This window comes from Thecamonas trahens (genome assembly GCF_000142905.1).
Source record: "Thecamonas trahens ATCC 50062 unplaced genomic scaffold supercont1.23, whole genome shotgun sequence".
NCBI lineage: Eukaryota > Apusomonadida > Apusomonadidae > Thecamonas > Thecamonas trahens.
In genome coordinates this window covers 249,956-271,498 of record NW_013657657.1, presented here as the reverse complement: position 1 = coordinate 271,498, position 21,543 = coordinate 249,956, and the positions used below count along the sequence as shown (strand labels likewise).

Below are 21,543 nucleotides of genomic sequence, written 5' to 3'. Positions count from 1 at the left end.
GTAAACCACGCGCTACGTCTGCAGGGCCGGTGCTAAGGCGGGGTAGTGCCAAAGATGTCGTCGTCGTCGTCGACACCCGACGACGAGGTCGTCGACGAAGCATAGAGGAAGGTCGAGTCGGTGCGCGGCGGGGTGGCAAGGTGTGGCGGGACGATAGCGCAGTGGGCCAAGAGCCGCCGCGCATCGTCAGAGAGGTGTGACGAAGACGAGGCCGAGAGCGACGACGAGGCCGAGCCAAAGTAGCGCGAGGTCGTGCCGCCCAAGCCGAGCGCGGGAGAGCTGTGCGCCGCGTTTGGGCTCGCAAAGGCGTTGTCAGTAGCCATGAAACGAGCTGCAAACGACGACGGAAGCGTGCGTGCGCCGGCCGACGATGCCGGGTCGTACGTGTATGCCGAATGCGGCGGCGGGTTGTGCGACGGTGCCGACGACGCCATTGGCAGCGGCGCCGACGCAATCGACGACGGCCGCGACGAGCCCGGAATAAACATCGGGCCGACAAGCGGCGGCGGCGGGAGCTCGGGCTGGTCGGCAACAGCGGCGTCAAAAGCAAGTGTGTACTTCCACCGGGTCCGTGAAGGGCGGAAGAAGAGTGAGGCGCAGCAGCAGCAGAGTGCCGCGCACATTCCGCCGCGTGATGCGAGCGGAATGCCGGCAGCGCGAACAGAGAGACCGCGGAGAAAGAGCGCAATGAGGAAGATGCAAACGAAAAAGACCAGCGGAATAAGGACCGCCAGCGCGAGTGCTGGCATTGGCGCCGGGGGCGGCGGCTGAAAGACCACTACGGGCGAGAGCGCAAGCCGCGAGCCGTCCACCAGCGAGAAGAGCACCATGTTGAGAACGTGGAAGCCCGGCGGGAGGCCTGAGAAGGTCGAGACGTAGCGCGCGTCGGAGAGCCGCAGAGTCGAGGTGAGGCTCAGCGACTGTGGTGCGTTGAGCGCAGACTGCGCGTCCATGAGCGAGCCGATGCGACAGAGCATGGTCTCAATCGAGACGTTGGTCGCCAGTGGCGCCGAAAAGGCGTGAGCGGTAAACTCTCCGTGGCCCAGATTGCGCGGCGCAGCCCACCAGACGTCAACCACGCCGCCCGGGCCCGGATGCGGATCAACGCGCAGATTGCCGGCGTCGCCCGGAATGACGTTAGCGTCATATCGAACCAGCTGCAGCACCACGTCGCCTGGCCCATCGATGGTGACATGGAGAACCGAGGTGTCGCGAGGAAGCGGCGGCAGCGACGACCGCGAGAGAAACAGCGCCTGAGCCGTTGGCGGAAGCACATGGAGTGAGGCGGCAAGCGAGGGAAGGCCGGCACGATCCGAGGCATCGAACGTGCTCTTATCATCGCGGTCGTCGGTGTCAAAGCCGAGGAACGACCATTGCATGGACCACTGTGCCGAGGCGCGAGTCGGGTGGCGGTGGCGAGACGAGACCAAGACGGCAGTATTATCCATCGGGTGCTGGTTGGGCGCTGGCGAGAGCACAGCGCGGAGGACAGCGAGCTGGGCATACGCCTTTGGAATGGAAAACGAGACATGGCGCGGCAGAGGCGACGAGGGGAAGAGCAAGGGTGTGTTGAGCAGACCATTCTCGCCGACTCCTTGCCAGCCGCTGGCATCAACACCATCGGGAGCATGAGCACCATCAGCACCATCATCTTGACCATACTCACTGCCGTCGCCATCACGTCCATACACACCACATGGCCAGAACCGGGTGGTGTGATTGCCTGTAGCAGAGGGTCTTGCTCTTTGCTCCTTGTCCCTACCTACGCCGACTCCGCTGTATGCCACCTTTGGGGGTATGGTGGTCGTCGTGGTGGTCGTCGTAGTGGTCGTCGTGGTGGGTGTCGCGGCAAGGAGAGCCGTGAGGAGGAAGAGGAGGAGGAGGGTGGTGGCGGCGGTGACGGCCGTGGGGTGGTACATGGCTTGGACCGGAGGGGGTACTGCTCTGTAGGTTGGATCCTGTGAGGGGAAAGGGAGAGAGCGGCGGGTGGGGGAGGGGGGGGGGGGAGGCGGGTGGGGGAGGGGGGTGGGTAGTCGTGTGACTCGAGTTGGCTCATTTCCGGTGTTCGCGGTGGCGCGAGTCACAAGGTCCGGTGGTCGAGGGGGAGGGGAGGGGGGGAAAGAAGAATGTTGTTGTGATGTTTTTTAAAAGCCAAGTCGGCACGGCTCAAGCTTAGTAGTAGGTGGTGCGCTTGATAAAACCGTTGGAGCGGCGGATGACAGCCTTGCGGAGCTCGTCATAGACGAGGATGGCAAGCGAGAACGGGACCGGGGCGAGCCAGTGGATAAGCTTGACAGGGCGCGAGCCAAAGACAAGGTTGATGAACGGCACGTAGGCGAGGATGATGCAGAGGATGGTCTCCTCGACGAGACCGGCGTTCATGACCATGTTCTTCATGCCCTGCTGGAAGAGCGAGAGCATGCGGGTCTTGCAAGCGAGGACGTCAGCCCACTGGACGATGACGATCGAGATGAAGAAGCCGGTCTGGGCGGCGCGGAGAGCCTCGTCACGGACGACGTAGTTCTCGCCGGCGATCATGAGGTTCTTGTCACGCGACCAGTCGATGCCGGTGCCCGGGAGGATGGAGGGGCGGAAGCCCTTGTCGCCGAGGATGACGAGGTACATGAAGAAGCCGGCCAGGGCCTGGAAGATACCAACCTGCAGGTACGAGAACGAGATGAGGCGCGAGGTGACGAGGTTGTCGTCGCGGGCGCGCGGCTTGCGGTCCATGATGTCCGACTCAGCCATCTCGTAGGCAAACGAAATGGCGGGGAGCATGTCAGTGCCGAGGTCGACGCAGAGGATGAGGACGGTCGAGAGCGGGAGCGGCATGCCGAAAGTGATGAACGAGAGGAACGGGGTGATCTCGGGAATGTTGGACGAGAGGGTGTAGGCGATCGACTTCTTGAGGTTGTCAAAGGTGATGCGGCCCTCCTCGATGCCGTTGACAATCGAGGCAAAGTTGTCGTCAAGCAGAATCATGTCGGCGGCGGCCTTGGCGACGTCAGAGCCCATGATGCCCATGGCAATACCGATGTCGGCCTGCTTGAGGGCGGGCGAGTCGTTGACACCGTCGCCGGTGACGGCGACAATCTCGTGGCGCTCCTGGCAGTGCGAAACAATGAAGAGCTTCTGCTGCGGCGAGGTACGCGCAAAGACGATCTGCTCGTGGTCGAGCACAAAATGCCAGTCCTCCTCGGTAAACTCAGGGAGCTCCCAGCCGGCCTTGACGATGGAGCGAGCCTCGGCGCGAATGGCGGGCGTGACCTCGGTGCCGCGCTCCTTGGCAATGTCCTCGGCGGTCGGCGAGGTGATGATGTTGACCATCTTGGCAATGGCCTTGGCAGTCGTCGGATGGTCGCCGGTCACCATGATGACCTTGATGCCGGCCGACTTGCACTTGGCGACGGCGCCGGGCACAGCCTCGCGCGGCGGATCCATCATGGCCATAAAGCCGACAAAGGTGTAGCGACCGAGGTCGAGCGAGTCATCGGCGAGCTCGTCAACCGACGGCGGGCCCGGGAAGTTGTACGGGTACGTCATGTCAAAGTCGTAGTCGACCGGGAAGTCCGACTTGGGCAGGTAGTACTCGGCAAAGCCCAGAATACGCTCACCGTTCTCAGCGCACGTGTTCTGGCCGGCGAGGACGCGCGCCTTCTCTGCTTCGGTAAAGGTGCGCTCACGGCCGTCGCGGTAGACGTGCGAGCACATGCGCATGATGCGCTCGGGTGCGCCCTTGATGCACAGCAGGAGCTGGTCCGGGTCGTCCTCAAGCTCGTGGATCGAAAGCTGCCACTTGTTCTTCGAGTTGAAGATGATCTCACGGACATGCGGCGGGTGGCCCTTGGTGTTCCGCTTGCGGTAGTCCTTGACCGTATCGCCGCCGCGGCAGATCGACTCGGTAAACTTGAGGATGGCCGTCTCGGACGCGTCACCGGAGACCGGGCGGTCGAGCTTGTTGGCGATCTTCATCGCCTCCTCGTCCTCGTCGAAAGCGGCGTTGTTGCAGAGCATGGCCACGCGACGGAGCTCCTGGAACTCGGGCGCGTCCCACTCCCACGTCTTGTCCTGCGTAGTACCGGCAAAGTCGCAGTCCTCGAGGTTGCCGTTGTAGAACAGATGGGCAACAGTCATGACGTTCTGCGTCAGCGTGCCGGTCTTGTCCGAGCAAATCGTGGTCGTCGCGCCGAGCGTCTCGACGGCGTCGAGAAGCTTGACGAGCACCTTCTTGCGGGCCATCCGCTGCGCGGTGAGCGAGAGCGAGACAGTGACCGTAGCCAGGAGGCCCTCGGGCACGTTGGCCACAATAATACCGATCATAAAGACCAGGTTGGAGATCCACGGCGTGCCGTTGGCCACACCGACAAGGAAGAACGAGATGCCGAGAACCATGGCAACCGTCGAAATGATGAGAATGAATCGGTCAATCTCCTTCTGGATCGGCGTCTTGCGCTGCTCGGTCGTCGCCACGAGCTTGGCAATCCGGCCCATGATCGTGTCGTCACCGCAGTTGATGACCACGCCGGTGGCAGTGCCCTCAACTGCGGCCGTGAGGAAGAACGCAAGGTTCGTCGCCTCGAGCGGGTTCTCCTCAGAAACGTTGGTGTCGCGCGCCTGAGGCTCAGACTCGCCGGTCAGCGACGCGTTGTCGACCTTGAGCCCGGCAACCTCGATCATCCGCAGGTCGGCCGGAATGGTGTCGCCGTACTTGACCTTGACCACGTCGCCGAGGACAAGGTTCTCCACAGGCACAGACATCTCGGTGCCGTCACGGATGACACGCGTCGTCTTGGGCAGAAAGTCCTTGAACTTCTCCATGATCTTCGACGACTTGCGCTCCTGCATGTACGAGAAGACACCAGTGAGGAAGACGACGACTGCAAGGACAATGCCAATGTAAAGGTTCTCCACACCCTCAGAGTCGAGGATGTAGCCGAAGAACGAGAGCGCCGAACCGGCCCAGAGGAGGAGCGAGAACCAGCCGGTCATTTGCTCCACAAACTTCTTCCACTCGGGAACCTTGTCCTCGGGCGTGAGCTCGTTCGGCCCGTTAGCCTTGAGCCGCTCCGCAGCCACAGACTTGCTCAGGCCGCGCTCCGGATCCGTCTTGTACACCGGGTCGTTCATGAGCTCGTCGAGCGACATAAGGTGCTGGTCCATCCGCAGCTCGTTGCAAGCACGCATCTCAGACCGCGTCAGGTTGAGCCCGCGCGCAGCCTTGGCAGAAGCCTGCTCGTACTTGGCAGAAATCTCAGACATCGTCCGCACAATATCCGTCTGCACCGGCGTCCGGGTCGACGACTTGCGGCCCGAGGCCCGACGCGACGAACCGCCGGCATTGCGGCCCGACGAGCCCTTGGAGCCACGGTCACCACGCGAAGAGTACTTGGGCGGCGCAGCCGCCGCGGGCGCGGGGCGCCCGACTTCCTCGTCGGAGTAGTACCCCGAGTAGTAGCTGTCGTCAGACACTGTGTCAAAAAGAGACATCAAAGTACGAGCCAGGGGAGGGGGGGGGAGGGGGAGGGGGAGGGCGGGCGCTGGATGAGTGATTGCGGGTGTTGGCAAGTGGCGGGGAGAGGGGGGGGGGGGCGAGCGAGCGGAAGGACAGCTGGTGCTTGTAGGCGGGGAGGGGGTGGCGCGACTGGGCGAAGAACACGCACAATACAATGCACAACAGTGGGAAAGCAAGGGCAGGAGTCTGGTAGGGAGGGGGCGCTCGCGAGCGGAGGCTTGGCATTGCCGGAGGTGGAGAAAGGGGGGACCAGGGGAGGGGTCGGCCGAAGGCTGGCCAGCCGAATTTTTTCAGGCCATGGTTGGCCAGCAGGCTGCCACTGCGGGAAAGGCACAGCGGAGACAGTGGTGGGAAGAAGGAGTGGCAAGTGGTTGGGGAGGGGAGGGGAGGTGGTATAGAATGTGTGTGCCCTGCTCTGTTCACATTCACAACTTGTGTGAAGCAAAGAGCGGAGAGGGAGTCATGGTGGCTAGCTGGGATCCGTACTGCGGTCGTTGGACAGTGGGGGAGAGGTATCAGAGACCAAAGTATTCCAACCATGACTGTTGACGTCGAGTTGACGTGATTCCAAGAATCCAAGTTGGACGTTGGAGACCCGGAGTACTGATGGGGCCCAGAATGCCCCACAAAGCGGTGATGGTGGAGATCGTAGTGAGAGGGGAAGAAGAAGGGAGGAACTTGGGGGGAGGGGGGAAGGGCTATTCGCAAGGGTTTGCACATGGGTTTGCGCATGGGTTTGCGAGGATTTTTTAGTGGAGGTTGTGCCAGCCAAAGGCGGAGCCGCGACGACGAGGCGGCTGATGGGCTGCAGCGTTGCCGCCGTGGGCGTGAGCGGGATGATCTGGGTAGCCTGGATGGATGGCAGCGGCGTAGGCGACTTCGGATGAGTCGAGCTCCGAGTTTTCCCACGGCGGAAGATACTTGTGTACGATGCGACGCGGCGACGAGGCTGAAGAAGAGGAGGAGGAGCGATGGCGGTGGCGGTGGCGATGGCGGTGGCGGTGGCGGCGAGCCGAGGTCGACGATGATGACCCCGAAGAGTCGGATGGTGCGCTCGCTGCAGTAGCCGCCAGCGGCGCCTGCCCGTTCTGCTTGAGGTAGTCGATAAAGGCCTTTTGGTTGGCGGTGAGGCCGTGGCGGGTGAGCTGGTGGGCAAGCGTGTAGTCGGCTGGCTCGGACGCGCCCGACGTCGACGAGAACAGCGACGAGGTGACAACAAGCAGATCTGAGTGGCTTTGACGCTTGCCCTTGCGCGCCTTTGCCACCACACGCGACGAGTCAGACGCAGACGTCGACTCGCTGGACTCTGACGACGACTTGGCCTTGGCGCCCTTTTCCTTCTTTGTCTTGCCCTTCTTTGTCTTGCCCTTCTTTGCCTTGCCCATTCTGCGACGTGGCTTTCTGCTCCGTTCGATCTCCGTGTCGGACAGCTCGCTCTCGAGCGAGTTGAACGAGTTGGCCAGCCGCGCCTCGTCCGGACCAACCACGGACACGATGTTGCTCTTGGACTTGGACTTGGACTTGCTCTTGGACTTGCTCTTGGACTTGGACTTGCTCTTGGACTTGCTCTTGGACTTGCTCTTGGACTTGGACTTGGACTTGCCCTTGCCCTTGCTCTTGCCCTTGCCCTTGGACTTGTGATGGCTCGACGACGACGAGTCCGGATCAATCATGTATGCATAGTCATTGTGTCCGTCAACGGCGACGACGCCCACAGCCTTGCCCTTGCCCTTGCCCTTGCCCTTGCCCTTGCCCTTGCCCTTGCCCTTGCCCTTGCCCTTGCCCTTGCCCTTGCCCTTGCTCGCGCTCGCGCTCGACACACTCACCGAGCTCTCTGTCGTCTTCCTCGTCTTCCCCTTTGACTTCTTCTTCTTTGACGAGCCCATACTAAACCCCGTGTCACAGTACTGTAAGCTCTGCGCCAAGTGCTCCTCCTTCCGCGCACCAGTCTCAGTCACAGCCTCAGGCACAGTGCTGGCGAGGCAACGGTTGAACCGGCGAACGATTTGGCCAACCGGTTTTGGTCGTCTGCCCAAAGCCATGGCCACCGCCGCCATCACGGAGCGACCATTTGCATCATTTTGCACGACCAACACAACAACCCGACCGACAGCCCGACAACCACACACGCCAACACCACCAGCATCAGGCATACCCCCCCCTCCCCCCTTCAACCCAACCCAACCCAACCCACCCACTACCACTACCACTCCTCCCTTCCCTACCTACCCCCCCCCCCCACCCCACCCTCCCCTCCCCTCCCCCCCTCCCCTCCCTCCCCCCTCCTACCTCCCCCCTCCACCTCGCCATGCTTATTGGTGGTGTGGATCGGCGCGGACATAGTCTTGGTGAACGGGTGGTCGGCCGATGCGTGACATGGCGGACTATGCTTGCCTGCCTCACACTCATGGTCATTGTTCAAAATGTATATCTTCTGACAATCCTTCGGTCTGGCTTTGAGCCTCCTCCTCCTCCTCCTCCTCCTCGTCGTCCTGCTCCTGCTCCTGCTCCTACTCCTGCTCCTGCTCCTGCTCGCTCTTCCTCCTCGCCGTCTGCGCGCTCATCGACAACCAAGATGTCGTCTGCTGCGGCTCCCTCGTCTACCTCGCCACATCCCGCCGCTGCAAGCTCGGCCACGTCAGCAACAACGGCTACCACTCGCCATCCCGCCCCAATTGCCATCACCCCCACCCCACCCCTGCCCCCACTCCCGCCCCCACTCCCGCCCCCACTCCGCCCCCCACTCCCACCCCCACTCTCGCCCCTGCATCAAAAGCAGGCGCGACACGGTACACCTTCCGCGACAATCCGAGGCTGCCGGCCGATGTAGCCGGCAACGTGGCTTCGCCGATGACTGCGGCGCCCAAGGGAAACAAGCCCGGCAAGGTGGCCCCGTCGTCGGATCTTGCCAGACACTGCCCGACGGCGTTCTCTCTCTCGGACGAATCGCGCGAGCTGTACTGGCCAGAAGTTCAAATGTGCGAGGAGGACGACGCTATGGTCTGCCGTCACCATCCGGGCGTGCCGGCCACCATGTGCCGGGTCACCTCCCTCGCCCTCGACACCCGCAAGGTCAAGGTCTCGACAGGCGCCGAGAACCTCTACGATGTCGCCGGCCGTGAGGAGAGCGACGAGTACCCCGAGTATACTGCTGGGGCGTGGGAGGCTAGGGCTTGTTCCAAGTTTTCGGAGAAGGCTCCGCTCGTCCCCATGCTCAACCACCTCGAGCACATGATCATGCCGAGCAAGCTGGTTGTCGGCGAGAGCAGCGGGCCGTGTGACGCTACAGAGACACGTCCGACGCTCTTGGTGCAGCGGTACGAGTACTGCAACCTGTTTCACACCATGACCGACTGGTACAACACGTATCTGGCTCTCGAGATGTTTGACGTCCACTCCCGCGAAGAGGTCGTTATTGTCTGGCTCGATGGCCACGCCGCCGGCAACCTTGACGAGCCGTGGACAGACATCTTTGCGCCCGCCCAGGTTTTGTACCTCTCACAGCTTCCAAGAGGCCGTGTCTGCTTCGAGAATGCAATCGTCGTCGCTGCAGGATATGCCTCGCCCATCAACCTGCACATCGCCACCAACTCACCGTGCTCGACTCTCCCGGGCGTCCAGCACTTTGGCGCCTTTATGGCGTCGGCCTACCAGCTCCCGCACCCAACACCACTCCGCTCGCCGCAAACCCAATTGTTGTCACCATCCTCGTCCGCAAAGATTATGTCGCCCATCCGCGGAACCTTGGCGGCTCAGCCGAGCGCAAGCTGGTCAACTGCAACGAGCTCGCCGCCACCCTCAACGCTCGCAGCGGCTTCCATGCCTCGTGCTATGTCTTTACCGAGCTCACCTACGGTGAGCAGCTCCGCATCGTCGCAGCCTCACACATCCTCACCGGCATCCACGGCGCCGGCCTCTCGCACGTCCTCTTTATGTCCAACGACGTCCCGACCGGCCTCCTCGAAATCGTTCCCGTCGCTTATCGCCGCCGCCACCACTACCAGAACTTCTGCCGCTGGGCCGACCGCGTCTGCCAGGTCCTCTCCATTCCACGCGCCACCCGCCGCCACGAGTATGCTGTCGACGTAGACAAGTTTGTCAACGCCATCACCGACATGGCCACCCGGCTCCGTGGGCTGGCAGGAACCAGAGCCAACGCGCCTGCCGACTCGGCCGTTACCGAGTGGATTGAGCCGGTCTCGGCCTATCCGCCATCACCGGAGCCGCCTGCTCTCCTCGACACCCAGCTTACGCTCGCGCGGGTTGCGGCGGCAGCTGCTGACACCGACGCGAGCGCCGAGCCGCTGCTCTGTGTCCTTGTTCCCTTCCGCGACTCGCCGTCGCTCTCCACCCAGGGCGCTGGACGTGAAGCTAATCTCGATGAGTTTGTGCCGTACATGGAGGAGTGGCTGACCGACGCCGGCCGGCGGTTTAAGATCATAGTGGCCGAGCAGGACCAGGGCGGGTTCTTCAACAAGGGCGCCATGTTCAATGCCGCCTTTGTCCTCGGCGTCAACAAGTTTGGCTGCGAGTACGTTGTCCTCCACGACGTCGACCAGCTGCCGACTCACATGACCAACAACTACGGCTGGCGCGCCGAGCCTACCCATCTCTGCGCGGCAACGACGCAGGACGGCTTTACCTCATACTCGGCCATGGTCGGCGGCGCGCTGCAGATGCGCGCTGAAGACTACGTCAGCGTCGGTGGCTTCTCCAATGGCTACTGGGGCTGGGGCCGCGAGGACGACGACATGTATCTGCGCATCACCCACAAATTCGGTCGCACTGGCCTCAAGCGCCTCTCCCGCACAGAGGGCCACTACCGCGCCCTCCCGCACCCGCGAGTCATGGGCCTCGACGCCACAAAGCAGTTCTCGGCTTCGGGCGACCTCCTCCAGCGGATGCGTCGCCACGAGATTGACGTCACCAAAGACGGCGTCCAGTCGCTCAAGGCCGAACTTCTCGCCCAGACCGTCACCCTGCCAAACTACGCTCGCTTTGTTATTCGCATCCACAGCCGCGACAACCTCGTCGAGGACGCCGCTGATGCCGTCGCCAAGGTCAAGGAGCTCGTAGGCGAGTCGGCTACGCCTGCGCCCACTCCCGCGCCCACTCCGCAGCCGACTCCGCGGCGCAAGCCACCGGCGTTGTTGCCCAACGGCTCGCCGCGTCCAGAGACCGCCGGCCTCCATCTTGCTGCCCTCGACGTCTCAGACGGCGCTGTCAAGGTCCTCTTCCACACCGTTTTTGACACGAGCGTCGACAAGGATGCTGCCGACACAGCTCGCGACGCCGTCTCGCGGCTCGACAACGGCGTCGTCCTTGCCCTTGCCGTCGCCGGTGACGCCGCCGCAAAGCTCCGCACCACCAATCGGCTGTTCATTCAAAACGTCTTTGGTGGCCGCCACCTCACAGAAATCGGCGTCCGGTCCTCGTACTGCGCCATCAGCAAGGTCGGCGCCTTTGCTCCGCTCTCAGAGCAGCTCACGCCCGCGGGCCAAGGCGGCGCCGGTTGCGCTGCTCAGCTCGCCGGCATGACTATCGAAGCCAACTCGTTTGGTGGCGACGATGGCAGCCTCGCGTGGGTGTCGTGGCGGAAGGCCGATCTGTGATTGGACTTTGATGATCTCTATTTGCACAGCCGCTCGGCAAGCGCAACGACAACATGATGCCATGGTGCGCCGGTCTCGGCCTCTAGCCCCACTTCACACGTCCGCGAGCAGCTGACCCCGCGGGCCGGGGCGCGAGCAGTGAGACTGGCCAGCGCAGATGCGCGGAGCTCGGGGAACCGGAGCCCACGATCACCGGCCATGCCGCAACATGCCACGTCCGAGCCCACCACTCCACGCTCACCCCACAGCCGCGCAGCGACAGACTGGTACACTCGTTCAAGGCCGGCCACCTTGGACGCCGAGCACGGAATGTGCAACACTACTGGCTCGGCTGCCGGCTGCGGCGCGAGCTCGGACAGCGCCGGAAAGTGCCCCGACCGTGCTGCCAGATCTAGGTACTCGACGACGTCATAAACGGGAACACCACCAGCACCAAGTCGCCGCATCGTCTCGACACAAGGCGACGCGTCGACGACCACAGCATCGACATCAAGGGCGGCAAGTGCATCGCCGAGTCGAGCCGAGGCGGCGTCGGTCGCGCTCGAGAGACCCTTGGACTCGAACGCACACCCGCAGCAGAGCCCATCAACATTGTCCGGGATGACCAGCTCGTAGCTATCCACAAGGTGCTCATCAAACAGGCGCTGGACGGCATCGACAACGCAGAGCTCGCCGCGCTGCGACGGCCCGAGAACTCGCGAGACACAAGTAGGAAAGTACGCCACCCGGCGGCGCGAGGCAGCACCAGCCGGCTGCGATTGTGCCCCGCGCCACGATACCGGCAGCGGCGGCGACGGAAGTGCTTCGTGCCAGATTGGGATCAAGCTTCCACTGATGGTGTTGAGGCCCGCAGAAACAGTGGTGAGCGATGCCGAGCCCACAAGTGATGCGGCGGCGTGGGCTACGGCAAGCATGCCACGCCCGGCTGCGGTGGCGACACCAAAGTTGTCCGCCACAATCAGCGCAAGCTTGGACGCCCATGGCGAGCCCGAAGCAAGACGGGCAGCGCGGAGGGCGACCATATACTCGCCAGTGTTGATGCTCACCGGGCACTTGGCCTGGCACATGCCGTCCGCGGCGCAGAGGTCGATGGCGGCCGAGTCAAGGAGCGCGGAGGCCTCAGCGTGGGCGGCCGAGCCGTCTTCGAGGGTGGAGAGCTTGCGAGCGAGGGCAATGCGCTGGCGCGGTGTGAGGGCGGTGTTGCGGGACGGGCAGTTCGACTCGCAGAACCCGCACTCAATGCACGCATCAACGACCGGGTCAACGCTCGGGGTGGCCTTGAGGTGCTTGACGTGAATTTCGGCGTCGTGGCTGAGGATTACGCCCGGATTGAGCAGGCCGGCCGGATCAAACAGCTCCTTGATTCGCCACATGAGGGAAGTGGCACGCGGACCCCACTCCATCTCGACGTATGGTGCCATGTTTCGTCCAGTCCCGTGCTCGGCCTTGAGCGAGCCGTCGTACTTGACAGCGACAAGCTCAGCCATGCGGTCGAGGAGGGTGCGGAAAGCGTCGACGTCAGCCGGGGTGGCAAAGCCCTGATTGAAGATGAGGTGCAAGTTGCCCTCAAGCGCATGGCCCACGATACACGCGTCTGGGTAGCCCAGCGACGCAAAGAGTGCCGAGAGGTCGTCGGTGAGCGGAGCAAGAGCAGAGACTGGGACTGCCACGTCTTCGATGATGGTCGAGGTACCGGGCGGCCGGCGCGCTCCTACGATGGGGATGATGCCTTTGCGGGCGTCCCACATGATCTTGGCTTCGGCAGCCGATTGGGCAAAGCCGAGCTTGTCACCCAGCGCCGGTTCAAAGAGAGGCTCGGCAGCGAGTGCAGCACAGGCAGCTTCAAGATCCCCTGCAGTGGGTGCCTTGACCTCTAGGAGCAGCGCGGCAGCGCGCGGATTGAGATCAAGGTTAGGCAGGGTCGCAACAGAGGCAATGTCCGACGAGTGCGCCGCCGAGGCGAGTGAGACCGCGTCCATGAGTTCAACCGCGTCTGGAGCGCGGTCGCCAAGCGCACGCAGCGCCTGGGTCGCCTCGGCGGCGGCGGCGGTGGCGTCAAAGGTGACAAAGGCGGTGGCCGAATGGGGGTGCTCGACGACAGTAGCAAGCTCGACTGATGAGATAAAGCCAAGCGTACCCTCTGAACCGACCATAAGCTTGAGCACAATGTCAACGGGGTCGTTGGGGTCGGCATCCACAAGTGCATTGAGCGAGTACCCGGTCGTGCACTTGATGGAAAACTTGGAGGCGATGCGTGCGGCGAGGGCGGTGTCGGCCTGGACCTCGCGAGCCAAGTCGACGAGGCCCTGCGCAAGCTTGGCATGCGAAGTGAGGAAAGCAGCGCGCGAGGCGTCCGACCCAGTGTCGAGAAGCGTGCCGTCGGCGAGGATGATGCGAGCGGACCGGATGGTGTGGTAAGCGTTGCTTGCCACGCCGCAGCACATGCCGGACGAGTTGTTGGCTACAATGCCACCGATCATGGCCGAGTCGATGGATGATGGGTCCGGGCCAATCTTCCGACCGAGAGGAGCGAGAGCAGCGTTGGCTGCACCGCCAATGACAGCCGGACCGAGCCGGACAGAGCCACCATCAGGGGCAATGACCAGCTCCTTCCAGGCCGGCTCTGCGTGGGATATCTTGATTAGCGCTGCATCGGTGGACGCCTGGCCCGAGAGCGATGTCCCTGCCGCCCGGAACGTGACCGGGACTCTGTGCACAGCTGCTGCTGCAAGCGTGGCTTGGACCTCGGCCTCGGAGACCGGCGAGACAACGGTGTGTGGCGTGAGCGAGTAGGGCGAGGCGTCGGTGCCCAAGGCAAAGCACTCGGCCGTAGTCGTCGTCACACGCCCAGGTAATGCTGCTCTGCACGCTGCCGCGAACGCCTGTGCTGCAAATGACGAGTGCAGTCGTCCTATGTGTAGTGGATGACTGAGTCTGTGCAGCATGGTGAGAGAGGAGGGAGAGAGGGAGCGGTGGGGGGGGGGGGGGGGCCTAGGGAGAGGTGCCTCAAGTTGCGTGATCAAGCAAATGAAAGACGACACGACAGCGTGCAGATGAGGATCTGGTATATGATTGATGGGTCCTGGGGGGTTGACGGTATAAGAGAGAGAGAGTATGTGTGTATTAAGTGGGTTTGCTTTCCTCATGTTCTTTGTCTTCCACCGTAGATACTCAAGGTCCAACAGGCTTATGGTCGGTGTCTTCGTCGCTCGCATCGTGCATCACCCAGCATGCTTTGAACTGTTCTCCACGCGTCGAGTTCATTGTAAGACCTGACAAGATGCTCAGTGTTCCATGGGTTTAAGGTCCTGCGACTACATGTAGTCCGAGTACGACATGTAGGAGAACTCCTCGTCTTCGAACTCGAGCTCGAGACTCGAGACCTCGGGCGAGCCCTCGAGCGAGATGGCCGGCGGATTGGTGACAACACGGACCGGGTCAGAGATGGCGATGGTGGCGCCGGTTCCGGGGACACCCGGGCTTCGCGCGGCGCGCGGCGGGCTCTGTGAGCGCTCGAGAGCGCGGATGGCATCGACCAGCTTACGGCCGTCGGGCGAGGGGCAGCGCGAGACCGAGCGCGAGTGCGAGACGTTGTTTGGCTGCGACTTGCGGCGGCGGCGGTCGTTGGCGGCGCCCTTGACGGTCTCGACTGAGACTGAAGGCATGGGGATGGCGGCACGGGCACGGCGGAAAGCAATGGGCTTGCGGGCGCGCGAGTCGTCAGACGTGCCATCGCCCTCTTCGGCCATGGCTGCAACTGAGGGCGCCTGCGGCGCATGCTCGAGCTGCGGGATGGACGAGACAATGATGGTGGAGAGAGTGTCGACCATGTGCGAACCTGACGCCGACTTGGGCAGGCGGACAACGAGGTCGACGTTAACCAGCGGTGTTGCGTCCTCAGCCACCGGGGTGTCCGACGACGCTGACTTGATGGAGAGAATGACAATTGACTCTTTGCGCATTTGGTTGATGCAAGCCTGGACCTGGTCCCACGTCACGTCGTGCATCGAGACCACGCGGGTCTCGCGCGGCGAAATAAACGACCGCTCGATGGCCTTGAGTACCACAAGCGAGACAATGGTGAGTGTGGTGGTGAGGAGGGCGGCGATCCAGTAGCCTGTGCCGACTGCCAGGCCGAGGCCAGCTGAGACCCAGAGCGACGCAGCAGTTGTCAGGCCGCGCACCACAGGGCCGCGCCGAATGATGGCGCCGGCACCGAGAAAGCCAATGCCTGACACAACCTGAGCTGCCATCCGTGCTGGATCACCGGTCCGCGGATCCTCGTTAAATCCATGCTGCGACGTGAGCATGATAAGACATGAGCCGAGTGAGACTAGTAGATGCGTTCTCAGGCCAGCCGTGTTGCGCGCCAGCTCGCGCTGGAGTCCGATGGCTGCGCCAAGGACGCAAGCCAGTAGCAGACGGCCAAGAACCGCCAGAAACGCTAGCTCGGCGAGCCGCTCGCCTGGTGCGATCTGGACCTGAATGGTGGCAGGGCTGGGGGGCGTGCCGTCCATGGTGCAGTCGTCGTCGTCGTAGTAGTAGTAGTAGTTGGAGTAGTAGTGGTGATCAAAGTATGAGCGTGAAGCAGCAAGTGATCAGGATGACCGTCGGGACGACCGAGTAACAGGTCAGGCAAGCAAGTACACAAAGGTAGACAGCAAGCGAAGCGATTCCGTTGGTATGTGCTGTGTGAGCAAGCCAATGATTATTTTTTTGGGGCTGCTGACGTGGTTGTTGTTGCTCTTGGAGCTCGAGCCTGTTGCTGCTACTGTTGTCGGTGACTGGTGTTTGAACGTGCAACAATTCGATGGCGGGGGAAAAATCCAGCAATCAATCAATCAATCACAGCGACGTGGTGTTCCAAGCGTCCAAGGGGGTGGTCTGGGTGGGAGTAGGTACAGCGGGCAAGTCTTGCTCAGGGGTTCTACACACCGAGTAGGTTGCCTATGTAAATGCTTGTGGTAACTTTCTTCTTCTTCTTCTTCCTCCTCCGCGCTCCTCCCCGTCCTCGACGTCAAGCCTCAAGGAAGTGGTCCTGTTGTAGACTGTGTGGTGGTGGAGACGGGTGTGCATAATCGCCGAGCCCACGTGCTGATGGCAGACCCTCGCCTGCAATGCCACCTCCTTCCCACCTCCTCGATTTGCCACTCACTCTCACCTACTCCCTCTACATGCTCTCTCCTCTACATCCTGTCTGTTCTTGCCTCAACATCGCCTTCTTCGTGCTGTCTATGACGTACACCTGCAGGTGACGTCATGCCTGCTCGACCTTCGCGCGCGCGCCAAATTTGTGCTTGCTGACCGCCCAGTCACGTGCCCGCAGGCGTCGCTCTGCGATATGCCCATCTACCGCTCAGAGCTTTCATCCCTGCTTGGATGGGCCGAGGGCTCGTGTTGCGATGCAACTAGCTATCGAGCTTGGAACGTGTTTGTACTGCGGAGCTCCGCCAGATCTGGCGGTTGATGAAGCCGGCTCGACGCATGCCGCAATCACACCCAGGCAACGTTGTTGCCGTGGCTGTACTGCTGCCGCTGATCTTGATGCAGACATGCAAGCCATTGTAGGTGCGTGCACTTTGCCACGAGATGCGATGATGCTAATGGCAGTGGTAGGGGTCTTCGAGGGCGCGTGCGCAATGGAAGGCAACGACAATTTGTCGAGTACCAACCACAAGCAGCGCCCTGATGGTGGCTCAACAAGAGTCGAGCGCGCCGAGTCGCACACTGGGCTGCTTGACGACGACGACGACGTCGGCAACGACGACGACGACGGTCGACGGGGCAGAGAAGACAGACAGAGAGGCACACGTCACTTTTCTTGTTGCGAGCATTGAGGGAGGAGATGGAGGCGGGCATGTCGTCTTCAGGCGCGAGCTCGGGCTCGGGCTCGGGCTCGGGTTCCGGCTCGGGCTCAAGCTCGAGCACCTCGTACTCGTTCTCGACCTCGTCGTCTGCGTCGGGCGGGCCGGCACGCAAGAGGGCACGCAAAGGCGTAGGCGTCTCGTTTGTGGGGGCAGGGAGTGGGCAAGCCGGAGGTCGTAGCGGGTTGGGAGGCGAGACTGCTCGGGTTGGCCTAGGGAGCGCGCCTGGTCGAGGTGGGCTCGGCAGCGGGCGGGGCGGGCTGGGCTCTGGTGTCAGAGGTGGGAGCAGAGGGAATGGCGGGGAGCTTGGCGCCTCGTTTGATGCCCACACCAAGGGTGTTGGCTCGTCATTGCTTCGCAAAATGGGATGGCAGCCTGGAGAGGGCCTCGGCAAGGATCGGCAGGGCATCGCAGAGCCGATCCGAGTCAAGCTCCGGCCCAAGGGCAAGGGCATCGCGTTCGGCGGGTTCAAGGAGAAGGTCGAGTCGCCTCCGTCGGCAACCAAGTCTGCCGCAACAGCTGCCGTTCCCGCTCGCGCTACCAAGCGCTGGCGTGCGAGCAAGGTCTCGTCGCACCGGCCAAAGTACGCGACAGCGGAGGAGCTGGCCGCCAAGTACGCCGCCAGCGCCGAGGTCGATCACGCTCCCGAGCCATTGACCATCATCGACATGACGGTTGAAGGCGGGCCACGCAAGGTGACCTCGCTCTCGGGCTCGGGGGTACAGAGAAAGTCTAGCGCGCCAGCGGCGGCGCTGCCGGAGCTGCAGTACAATCTGCGGTCGCTGGCCGACTTTATCGATGCTGATCTCCGCGGCGCGGCGGCCAAGGCCACCAAGGCTCGTACCCAGGTGGCTTCGCTGCAGGCAGCAGTGACGACGGCTGACGAAAAGGCCGATGCTGCTGGGGTGGCGGCAGAGTCTGCAGCCAAATTGGCGGCAGCGGGGGCAGACGTAGCGCACGACGACGACCCGGGGTCGGCAGCAGTGGCGCTCGGCTCGCTTCTCGTGTCAGAGCCAGAGACATCAGCTCTGCTCGGACTCGCAGACCTAGCGCTACCGCTGGCCTGGCCGCATCTTACTGCCGCTGTTGAGGCGTGGCGTCCGCTGAGGGCGCCGGCCCACGGGATCGAGATCTTTGCCAAGTGGAAGCCGCTCCTCTCCGCAGCACCCGGAGCCATGGGTGCGCCGTCGGGCTACGCGCTTGCGGTGGAGGCACTTTGGCTCCCGCCGGTCAAGCGAGCGCTGGTGACGCAGTGGCAAGCGGGTGCGACCGATAGTGCTGACGATCCGGCGCTGGAGCTGTTTGAGGCATGGCGCGACGAGCTCCCGCTCCACGTCCGGGCTCACCTCATTGTCGAGTCGGTGGTACCCGGGCTCGGGCGGGCGCTGGACTCTGCAGGCGCGGGCCGCGATCTTGGCTTTGCGCTTACCCACGTTGTCCTGCCATGGCTTCCGCACCTTGGGGCAGCCGGGGCGGCGGCGCTTGCGCCTGTGGTCGGCCCGGCATTTGGTCGGGCACTCGCGTCGTGGCAGGCCGAGTCGCCGGCCGACGCGCTGGACTGGCTCATGCCGTGGGCACAGCTTCCGCTGGCACCACTGCGAGCGGTGGTCGAGCGTGCACTGGCCAAGCGAGTTGTGCCGACGCTCAAGACTTGGATCGCAAGCTCGTTTGCGTCGCCGCTTGCCTTTGCCGATCCGCCGGCCCACCCGCGGCTCCTTCACCCGCTCTTTGCCTGGCTCGACATTCTGCCACAAGTTGTAGTCGCCGAGCTTGCGGCTGAGGCGCTGGCGTATCTTGACCGTGCGCCGCCGTTGTCTCGTACAGCATGGCTTGCCCTCGTTCCAGAGCGCATACAGCAACTCCTGGCATCACAGGATCTCTCCGGCAAAGCGCGGGCTGGAGTCCGCCGCGGTGCAGGAGACGCTGCGGCAGGCCCGCCTGCGCGAGTCGAGCTCAGCTTCCGCGAGCTCGTGGAACGATTCCTCCTCGACCACGATGCGCGACTCGAGACGACAGGCAGAGTTGCGGCTTCGTTGGGCCTCCCTGTCTTTGCCGTTGTCCAGGACAACCGCGCCAATGGCATCGACGTCGTGCTCCACGGCGCCCGCGAGGAGATCTTTATTGGTGGCGAAGGCGAGTGGCGGGTTGCCACCCTTGGCGAGCTGCTGCGTTGAGCGATGAGAATAAAAGCTTAAAGTGTGTTAAAGTGGAATATCACTGAACTTGTGTGTGTGTGTGTGTGTGTGTATGCGCGCAATGCGCGGGGGCGGATCGAGGCAGGTAGCTGAAGTGCTGTCTGTCGTCTTGAGCGGAGCGTTCGCCGACTCTGACCACTGACCACCCAACTGTGCACTCGTCCAGAGGTGGGGTCCTGTGCCGGTAATGGGCGACCATGTGTTTGCTCTCACATGCGTATTTAACATAGCTGCCCTGTTCATCCTCTTTCTCGTCTCTGGTATCTCGTACGTCATGCCTTCCTTCCCCCCCCTCCCCCCCCCCCCCCCCCCCCAAACCAAACCTGTGACCTGTTGATGATGACTCGCCAGCACCCCCCCCACCCCCACCCCCCCTCCCCGCCCCCTCCCCGCCCCTTCATCCTCCCTCCTCCCATCATCACCCACCCACTTACTGTGTAGATGATATATGGTGATTGGATGTGTGTGTATATGCGTTTATGTGTGTATTGGGCTTGGTGATGGTGACTGGGCTGGTGGCCGGTGGTGGGTGGTGTGTGGCGGGTGGCGGGTGGCTCACACCGCGACTGATCAACGCAACGTATGTGTGGGTGCGATGTGTGGGTACAACGTCGTTTGGGCGGGATGTGTGGGCTTGAGGGTAACAGTACGGGCTCGAGATCGTTTATCACAGAACAGGCAAAGGCGTTTACCTTTTCATCGTCGCTGTTTGATGTTCTCTGCTTCTCTGCAGGTCGATCAGCAGGCCTGGGGCTGGCGTATGGGGTGTACGATATCCACGGAATGGGCTTGCTGTATGCGGCAACGGGAGCCACTACGGTGTATGCGGTAGTGAAGGCGGCAATGTTCTCGCTGGGCGGTTGGGAGGCCAAGGGAGGGGTCGAGTCTATGGCGGTGATCATTATGTTTGGCTTCTTTGTCTCGGCCTGGCTCGAGACGCTGGTCTTTTACCGGCGGCTGCGGATTCGGTCGCAGGAACGGGCGCAGGCGCTGGCAAAGGAGGCGGACCGCGAGCGTGAGCGGCTGCTGTTTGCCTCGCTTCCTCCGTCGGGCACGTCGGGCTCGCTGCAAGCGCCGCGGTCGCCGCTGAGCGCGCGGCGGTCGCGGCTGCACTCGTCGTCACCAGCACTGCCGTCGCCGTCACCGGCGCGATCGATGTACGGCTCGATCGGGGCGAGCGAGGTGCGGAGAGTAGGCTTGAGCAGCTCGCGGCTGTCGTCAGACGAATACGATGAGTACGACTTTGTTGACGCCGACGAATACCGTACGCCACCGTCGTCAATTGCGGGGTTGGAGTCGTCACCGCGCGAGGACGGACCGGGTGTGGTCGAGGCTGTGTACGGCATTGGCACGTCTGGTCGCAGCGAGTGGCCGGCCGGATACGAGGATGCCATTGCCGGGGCGTACACGCAGCTCGAGGTTTACGCCCGCGACGAGGGATGGGTGCATGTGGGCTCCTCGGGTGGGGTTGAGTCGTTCCGCCGCAAGCACGCCGGCACCTCCCTGTTTGCAGTCAAGGGCGTTGGCAACATTGCCGCGCCGCCTGCTCATGTGTACGCGCTGCTGCGAGACACGAGCCGGCGTGGCGAGTGGGACCCGATGTTTGTCTCACACAGCTACCTAGAGATATTCAACGAGAGATACCGCATCACGCACTACGCGTTTAGCGCGCCGGGCCCGGTGCAGGGCCGTGACATGGTGGTCCTCGCCGGCTCGACGGTCCAGGCTGATGGCGCTATCCACATTGTGTCGTTCTCTGTCGAGCACAGCGGTGCGCCGGCCGGGCGCGAATACGTTCGGGCGCACCTTCACTTTGCCGGCTACGTACTCGAGCCATCAGATGGCGGCACGCGTGTCACGTACATCAACTGCGTCGATCTCAAGGGCTGGCTGCTCTCGTCGGTCAAGAACTATGTGGCTACCCAGAGTACCCAGGCTATCGAGCGGCTGCGGGTCTTGGTCGAGGCGACCGTGTAGTGTGGTTGACTTTAGCACTTAGCGACGGCCCTTGTTGACGGTCTCGCCGTTGTAGCCTGCGTAACCGTAGATAAAGGCTGCAATCATGAGGATGAGGCCGCAGACGATGAGCGGGAGGCCGGCAAAGCAGACGCATGCGATGATGAAGTACATACCAGCTCTGATGTAAAAGTTGGAGAAGACAGAAGTACCGACAAAGCCCACATACTTGTGCAAGATGACCTCTGAGGCCGACTTGTTCCGACCCGGCGCCGGGTACTCGATGATGAAGATGATCAAGTCGGCGCCCCTGTTTGTGTTGAATGCCGATGGCCATGTGGTTGTCGTTGAGGGGTAACAATGATTCCATGAGTGGTGTGTGTAGTTCCGGGGGGGGGAGGGAG

At 62.7% G+C, this 21,543-nt stretch overlaps 8 protein-coding genes across 8 annotated transcripts in view; 3 read left to right on the top strand and 5 right to left on the bottom strand.

Moving 5' to 3' along the window:
• Positions 1–32: 32 nt before the first annotated feature.
• On the bottom strand, positions 33–1,660 carry AMSG_05456 (uncharacterized protein; the record flags this gene model as incomplete). Its single annotated transcript, XM_013902415.1, has 2 exons — positions 33–1,508; positions 1,580–1,660. The coding sequence occupies 2 exons, from the start codon at positions 1,658–1,660 to the stop codon at positions 33–35; spliced, it is 1,557 nt and encodes a 518-aa protein (XP_013757869.1).
• A 467-nt stretch (positions 1,661–2,127) lies between these two features.
• Positions 2,128–7,438, bottom strand: AMSG_11881 (uncharacterized protein). Its single transcript, XM_013902468.1, has 2 exons — positions 6,545–7,438; positions 2,128–5,455 (listed from the first exon to the last, which is right to left on the bottom strand). The coding sequence occupies exons 1-2, from the start codon at positions 7,396–7,398 to the stop codon at positions 2,173–2,175; spliced, it is 4,137 nt and encodes a 1,378-aa protein (XP_013757922.1). The 5' UTR covers positions 7,399–7,438; the 3' UTR covers positions 2,128–2,172.
• Positions 7,439–8,362: 924 nt separating this feature from the next.
• Positions 8,363–11,560, top strand: AMSG_05453 (xylosyltransferase 2; the record flags this gene model as incomplete). Its single annotated transcript, XM_013902414.1, has 2 exons — positions 8,363–9,029; positions 9,167–11,560. The coding sequence occupies 2 exons, from the start codon at positions 8,363–8,365 to the stop codon at positions 11,122–11,124; spliced, it is 2,625 nt and encodes an 874-aa protein (XP_013757868.1). The 3' UTR covers positions 11,125–11,560.
• On the bottom strand, positions 11,104–14,069 carry AMSG_05452 (oxidoreductase; the record flags this gene model as incomplete). The annotated part of the gene is made up of 2 exons (XM_013902413.1): positions 11,104–13,981; positions 14,054–14,069. 2 exons carry the CDS (start codon positions 14,067–14,069, stop codon positions 11,142–11,144), a joined length of 2,856 nt encoding a protein of 951 aa, XP_013757867.1. The 3' UTR covers positions 11,104–11,141.
• A 296-nt stretch (positions 14,070–14,365) lies between these two features.
• On the bottom strand, positions 14,366–16,190 carry AMSG_05451 (MgtC family protein). Its single transcript, XM_013902412.1, has one exon. The coding sequence runs from the start codon at positions 15,639–15,641 to the stop codon at positions 14,439–14,441; it is 1,203 nt and encodes a 400-aa protein (XP_013757866.1). The 5' UTR covers positions 15,642–16,190; the 3' UTR covers positions 14,366–14,438.
• Positions 16,191–16,981: 791 nt separating this feature from the next.
• Positions 16,982–19,189, top strand: AMSG_05450 (G-patch domain-containing protein; the record flags this gene model as incomplete). The annotated part of the gene is made up of 2 exons (XM_013902411.1): positions 16,982–17,119; positions 17,294–19,189. 2 exons carry the CDS (start codon positions 16,982–16,984, stop codon positions 19,160–19,162), a joined length of 2,007 nt encoding a protein of 668 aa, XP_013757865.1. The 3' UTR covers positions 19,163–19,189.
• Positions 19,190–19,340: 151 nt separating this feature from the next.
• Positions 19,341–21,252, top strand: AMSG_05449 (uncharacterized protein). Its single transcript, XM_013902410.1, has 2 exons — positions 19,341–19,450; positions 19,831–21,252. Exons 1-2 carry the CDS (start codon positions 19,371–19,373, stop codon positions 21,158–21,160), a joined length of 1,410 nt encoding a protein of 469 aa, XP_013757864.1. The 5' UTR covers positions 19,341–19,370; the 3' UTR covers positions 21,161–21,252.
• The window catches only part of AMSG_11880 (uncharacterized protein), a gene marked incomplete at both ends in the record, with an annotated part of 566 nt that continues 201 nt past the window's right edge, over positions 21,179–21,543 (bottom strand). Inside the window, one exon of the mRNA XM_013902467.1 lies at positions 21,179–21,449. Within this exon, the coding sequence (XP_013757921.1) occupies positions 21,179–21,449 (271 nt within the window). The remainder of the gene's footprint in view (positions 21,450–21,543) is intronic.